The following is a 6,000-nucleotide window of genomic DNA, read 5'->3' on the forward strand; positions in this document are numbered from 1 at the left end:
ATCAAAAGGGTAGAAGGTTCCAACTGGGTATTAGGGGGAAAAACCCTTTTGCAGTAGGAGTTGTGCAGTGGAATCAGCCCCGCCTCACAGACAGCGGCTGGACAAACACTTGTCTGGGAGGTGTTGGGATAAGTGCTCCTGGTAGTTGGAGATTATCCCTATTCGTGGCTAGCAGAGCGGCACGGGTGGCTAGAACACAGCAGAAGCCTTACCTCGTGTGCGTGCGCGTGATGGATCCCAATGTGCGACAAACTTACACAAAAGAAAGTCGGAGTCAGTTGTAGTTTCTAATCTAATAAAAAGAGTATTTCTTAGTGAACTCCATTCTGGATAGAAAGGTAGATAGATAGAGTCACTGTGCTATCCTAATCTAGCTGGATGGAGATGGATGCGCAGAGCATCCATCCTCTCTCTAGGCATGGTAGGAAGAAGAATGGAGAAGGGGTCGAGGAAGAAGCCGGAAGGAAGGAAGTCCCTGAGAGTATCAGTCTAACATCAAAGGGATAGCGCCAGCATGATAGAGTAAAGGTGTCAAATCCCGAGGTCCCTATCTAGCCACTAGCTCTCTAGTAAAACCCCCTCTGTAGGTTGAGGCAGGAAACAGCGTAACAGTGTAAAGTCCTTCACTTCCAACAGGAGGTTCGAGGCTGATCCCACATTGAGCAGGGGGCTGGGCTAGATGGCCTCTATGGATCCTTCCAACTCCGTGACTCTGCATGGTGTCCCTGGAGAGCAGCTGCCAACCTGAGTAGACCAGAATGACCTCATTGGGCCAAGGGTCCAAGTCAGCGTCGGGCAGCTGCACGTGCCTTTTTCCACGGCCCTTCCAACTCCTATCACCTACTGCCCGATTCTTTTTGACTGGAGATGCTGTTGGGTACCGGACCTTCTGCCCGCCAAGTGGACAATCTGCCACTGAGCCACGGCCCCTCCTGTGCCACGGGCTGTGTGAGCCGCTGCCTTATTTATTTATCTATTTATCATATTTATATACCGCCCTCCCCCAAAAGCTCAGGGCGGTGTCCATCAGTCATAAAAACAATTTAAAACATATAATAATACATAAAATACTAAAACTTGCAGATGGCTTCAACCCCTCCCTCTCCACTTTGTGTACCCACGGAGGCCAGATGTTCTTTATGGCGAAGTTGACATCATCCCGGCTGGCCAAACGCCTGGCGGAACAGGTCCGTTTTACAGGCCCTGCGGAAACACTGTAAGTCCCGCAGGGCCCTGATCTCACCCGGGAGCCTGTTCCACCAGGTAGGGGCCAGAGCCGTAAAAGCCCTGGCCCTTGTAGAGGCCAGCCCAGGATGCAGCCAGGGCCAGGGATCGCCAGTGGGTCCGCCTCCGGCCGAAGCGGAGAGGGGGCCCTGAGAAGGGCGATATAGGGAGAGACGGTCCCTCAGATAAGCAGGTCCGAGGCCGTGAATGGCTTTGAAGGTCAATACCAAAACTTTAAACATGACCCGGTACTCGATTGGCAGCCAGTGTAGTTGGTATAGGACCGGCCTCGACTCACGTCCTGCCATGTCTTTCAGACGATGTCCAGATGACCGACAAGATCACCATCTCCAAGCAGTTCAAGGAGAACGTGATCCGCCCCATCTTGAAGGTACGTCTGGCGGCTACCTTGAGGCTGTCTCGGGTTTCCTCGCTGGCTCCCCGAGGCGAGGCCTGGGTGCTTGTCTTCGCCCCACCCCCCTCCCCTTTTAAAGCAGGGTGCCTGAACGAACGGGAGAGCAGCAGCAGTCAGAGCTTTGTGTTTCCATGGGGAGGGTCTCCAGTTTTGTCCTGTGAGCCCCCTCCCCCACACACACACACCCAATTGTTTTTAAAGATCCCTTTGGTGAATTATCGGCTGCCCTCTCCCCTCCTTGGAAGAACTCTATCATTCCCGAAGCCTAAAGAAAGCCCAAAATATTCTGAGAGACCCGTCTCATCCGGCACACTCTCTTTTTGAACTGTGTCCATCCGGCAGACGATACAGGTCTATCAGAACGAGGACAAAGAGGCTTAGAGACAGCTGTGGCGATGCTGAACTCCGGGGCTTCGTGTTGATGTGTTTGGGGCTGTGTAGGGATGGGTGGAGGGAGGGGAAAGTGAGGCTGGGGTATGAGTCTGGAATTGTGTGCATCGAGGAATGCTGCTGTACATTTCATTGTGCGTGCACAAGGACAATAAAATGCTTATGCTTAATAGAAGTTCAGGTTTGGAGAGAAGAAGAAGAAGAAGAGTTTGGATTTATCCCCCCCCCTTTTTTTTCTCCTGTAAGGGGACTCAAATGAGCTTACAAACTCCTTGCCCTTCCCCCCTTACAACAAACACCCTGTGAGGTGGGTGGGGCTGAGAGAGCTCCGAAGGACTGTGACTAGCCCAAGGTCACCCAGCTGGCGTGTGTTGGAGTGCACAAGCTTATCCGGCTCACCAGATAAGCCTCCAGAGCTCAAGCAGCAGAGCGGGGATCAGCAAGGTAGTCGTTGCTACGCAGAGGCAGGGAGTGGCAAACCACTTGTGATCATCTCTTGCCTCAAAGGTCCCACTACTGGGTTGGCGTAAATTGGTTGTGGCTTGATAGAGCTTTTCATCACATGGACGCTAGCAGACAGACCAGCCGCTTGTGCTCTCTCTGCCTATCTGTGGATCCCACCCTCTGCTTGCCCCAGCTCAGGGGTCTGCAACCTGCGGCTCCCCAGATGTTCACGGACTACAATTCCCATCAGCCCCTGCCACCACAAACCCAGAATTGTAGTCCATGAACATAAGAACATAAGAACAAGCCAGCTGGATCAGACCAGAGTCCATCCAGTCCAGCACTCTGCTCCTCGCAGTGGCCCACCAGGTGCCTTTGGGAGCTCACATGCAGAATGGGAAAGCAATGGCCTTCTGCTGCTGTTGCTCCCGAGCACCTGGACTGTTAAGGCATTTGCAATCTCAGATCAAGGAGGACCAAGATTGGTAGCCATAAATCGACTTCTCCTCCATAAATCTGTCCAAGCCCCTTTTAAAGCTATCCAGGTGAGTGGCCATCACCCCCTCCTGTGGCAGCATGTTCCAAACACCAATCACACGTTGCGTGGAGAAGTGTTTCCCTTTATTAGTCCTAATTCTTCCCCGCAGCATTTTCAATGAACGCCCCCTAGTTCTAGTATTGTGAGAAAGAGAGAAAAATGTCTCTCTGTCAACATTTCCTACCCCATGCATAATTTTATAGACTTCAGTCATATCCCCCCTCAGACGCCTCCTCTCCAAACTAAAGAGTCCCAAACGCTGCAGCCTCTCCTCATAAGGAAGGTGCTCCAGTCCCTCAATCATCCTCCTCGCCCTTCTCTGCACTTTTTCTATCTCTTCGATATCCTTTTTGAGATGTGGCGACCATGAACATCTGGAGAGCCGCAGGGTGCAGACCCCTGCCCCAGCCTGAGTGGGTCTGCCGTGAGGATATGTCGGGTCCCCGGCCCGTTTCCCAGCCGCCCTCTTTCCCCTCCGCAGGCTCATTTCCGTCGGGACGAGTTCCTCGGCAGGATCAACGAGATCGTCTACTTCCTCCCCTTCTGCCACTCGGAGCTCATCCAGCTGGTGAACAAGGAGCTCAGCTTCTGGGCCAAGAGGGTCAGTCAGCGGCAGCCCCTGAACAGACCCCCCCCCTTCCGGCATTCGCGGGGCACGGGGCTTCAGTGGCGGTGGCCCCGCCTGCGCTCAGAAATACCAGGAGAGGGACTGAAAACAAAACCGCCGTTATTGTTACGCAGGGGCGTACTGCCCACGGGGACATGGCACGTGTCCCCAGACACACGCCATCTGATCATGGAGGGGGAGGGGGGTTGCTGGGTACCGGTGCCTGCCGGGTCCTTGCACCCAGCCTCTCCTGCGGTGAGGCACTCGGCAGCTCTCTCCACGCCTGGGTCGCGTTCTCCGACTTCGGGTGGTAGACCTGGGCGCCAGCTTTCGGGTGGTAGACCTGGGTACCGTCTCCAATCTTGCGCTCCTCTGTGAGATCAGCAGGGCAGCTCAATCCCCCCCCCCCCCCCCCTCTTCTCCTTCAACCCATTATCTAAGGAAACTGGAGCGGGGGGCGGGGCAGAAAACTCAGACTTCCCTGGGCTCCATTTTCTAGATACACCTCTAGGGCAGTGGTGGTGAACCTTTGGGACTCCAGATGTTATGGACTACAATCCCCATCAGCCCCTGCCAGCATCACCAATTGGCCATGCTGGTAGGGGCTGATGGGACTCTCAATCCATAACATCTGGAGATTATGATTACTCCCTCCACGGCTCAAACAGGAGTCTGCAACCTGCGGCTCTCCAGATGTTCATGGACTATAAATCCCATCAGCCCCTGCCAGCATGGCCCATTGGGCCCCTTCCCCTCCCTCCCCTCCCTTGCATGCCTGCCTTCCCCTCCCTCCGCTAGGGTGGGTGGGCCACGTCCCCTCTCTTTCATGCCACCTCTCGCCAATTGGCCCTGCTGGCAGGGGCTGATGGGAACGGCAGTCCATTAACATCTGGAGAGCTGCAGGCTGCAGACCCCTGCTCTAGGGAAACAGCCCTCATTTATGGAGGGGTGGGGCGGCCTGACTTGGAAGGCCCATGCCGTCCTCCTCGTCCTATAAACGAGGTGATCGATAATAATCTCAGAAAGGAGATTAGGGTGCTGGAAAGGACGAGGGAGAAAGGGGTCCTGGCCAGTGGTGGGATCCAAAAATGTTAGTGACAGGTTCCCATGGTGGTGGGATTCAAGCTGTGGCGTAGCGCCAATGGGGCTGGGCGGGGCACGACAGGGGCGTGGCCGGGCATTCCGGAGGCGGGGCGTTCCTGGGCGGGGCTGTGGCAAGGACGCAGCCGCTGCGCCAGTCCTTGGACGAGAAATGAATGCACGCAGACACAGGCTGCCACGCACGCCGGTGCACCTCCTGCTAGACTGCTTCCAGTTCTGCACGCTACTGCTGAGAGGAGGCGTAACTAAGGCAAAAATCACGTGGCAAAATCACCCATTAGTAACCCCCTCTCGGCACACACAAATAATGAGTAACCTACTCTCGGGAACCTGTGAGAACCTGCTGGATCTAATCTCTGGTCCTGGCGTTGAAGCAGCGTTCCTGCAGATGTCGTGCGTGGGCTGTTCCCAACAGGAGATTGCCTGGACTTCTCTTTGGGGGTGTGGAGGGGGCGGCTGTCATGCTGGAGAGGGGACAGGGCATGTCCTCCAAGAGAGCTCCCTGCCCCTCCTGCAGCCGCTCGGCAGAGCTGGGAGGACGGGGAGCTCGGTCACTGTCTGCCTCTTTCTCCCCCTGCAGGCCAAGGCTAGGCACAACATCACTTTGCTGTGGGACCGGGAAGTCATGGACGTTCTGGCGGACGGTTACAACTTGCACTATGGGGCCCGCTCCATTAAGCACGAGGTGGGTCCCTCCCCCGGCTTTTTCTCTTGCCCCCGGTTGGGTCAAAGGGACTGGGAGGGAGGCGGGGAGGCTGCTCGGGGCTCCGGTCGCAAGGCAGCGCTCAGCTGAGGTTTCGCTCGCCCCCGGGCCTCTGCCCACTTCAGTGGAGGCCGGTGTTGAGATGAGGAAGAGCCGGCATCTCACTTGCAGCCTCCCTGAGCAGGCCGAGACCCAGATGCACCCTGGTCTGCCTCGCTGCTGCTGCGTCTGTCGTTGACATGCAGCCCTTAAGCCGGTTCCCAATTTTGGGACCAGCGCCTGCTGCAGTCCAGTCGGAAGATAATAGGCATGCGCCAAAAAAGGTGGCAGAGAGCCAGCGCGGAGTAGAGTTTGGAAGAAGAAGAAGAAGAAGAAGAAGAAGAAGAAGAAGAAGAAGAATCCCCCCCCCACCCCCCCCCCCCCCCACCCCCCCCCCCCCCCACCCCCCCCCCCCCCCACCCCCCCCCCCCCCCACCCCCCCCCCCCCCCACCCCCCCCCCCCCCCACCCCCCCCCCCCCCCACCCCCCCCCCCCCCCACCCCCCCCCCCCCCCACCCCCCCCCCCCCCCACCCCCCCC

The 6,000-nt window shown here is 56.8% G+C and overlaps 1 protein-coding gene across 1 annotated transcript in view; it reads left to right on the plus strand.

Moving 5' to 3' along the window:
* CLPB (caseinolytic mitochondrial matrix peptidase chaperone subunit B) overlaps positions 1-5,512 on the plus strand; it is a 47,719-nt gene extending 42,207 nt beyond the window's left edge. Inside the window, exons 12-14 of the mRNA XM_048493072.1 lie at positions 1,542-1,615; positions 3,493-3,612; positions 5,300-5,512. Of these exons, the coding sequence (XP_048349029.1) occupies positions 1,542-1,615; positions 3,493-3,612; positions 5,300-5,512 (407 nt within the window). The remainder of the gene's footprint in view (positions 1-1,541; positions 1,616-3,492; positions 3,613-5,299) is intronic.
* Positions 5,513-6,000: the final 488 nt, after the last annotated feature.

The sequence above is a fragment of the Sphaerodactylus townsendi genome, linkage group LG04 (genome assembly GCF_021028975.2).
Source record: "Sphaerodactylus townsendi isolate TG3544 linkage group LG04, MPM_Stown_v2.3, whole genome shotgun sequence".
In the NCBI taxonomy this organism is placed as follows: Eukaryota; Metazoa; Chordata; class Lepidosauria; order Squamata; family Sphaerodactylidae; genus Sphaerodactylus; species Sphaerodactylus townsendi.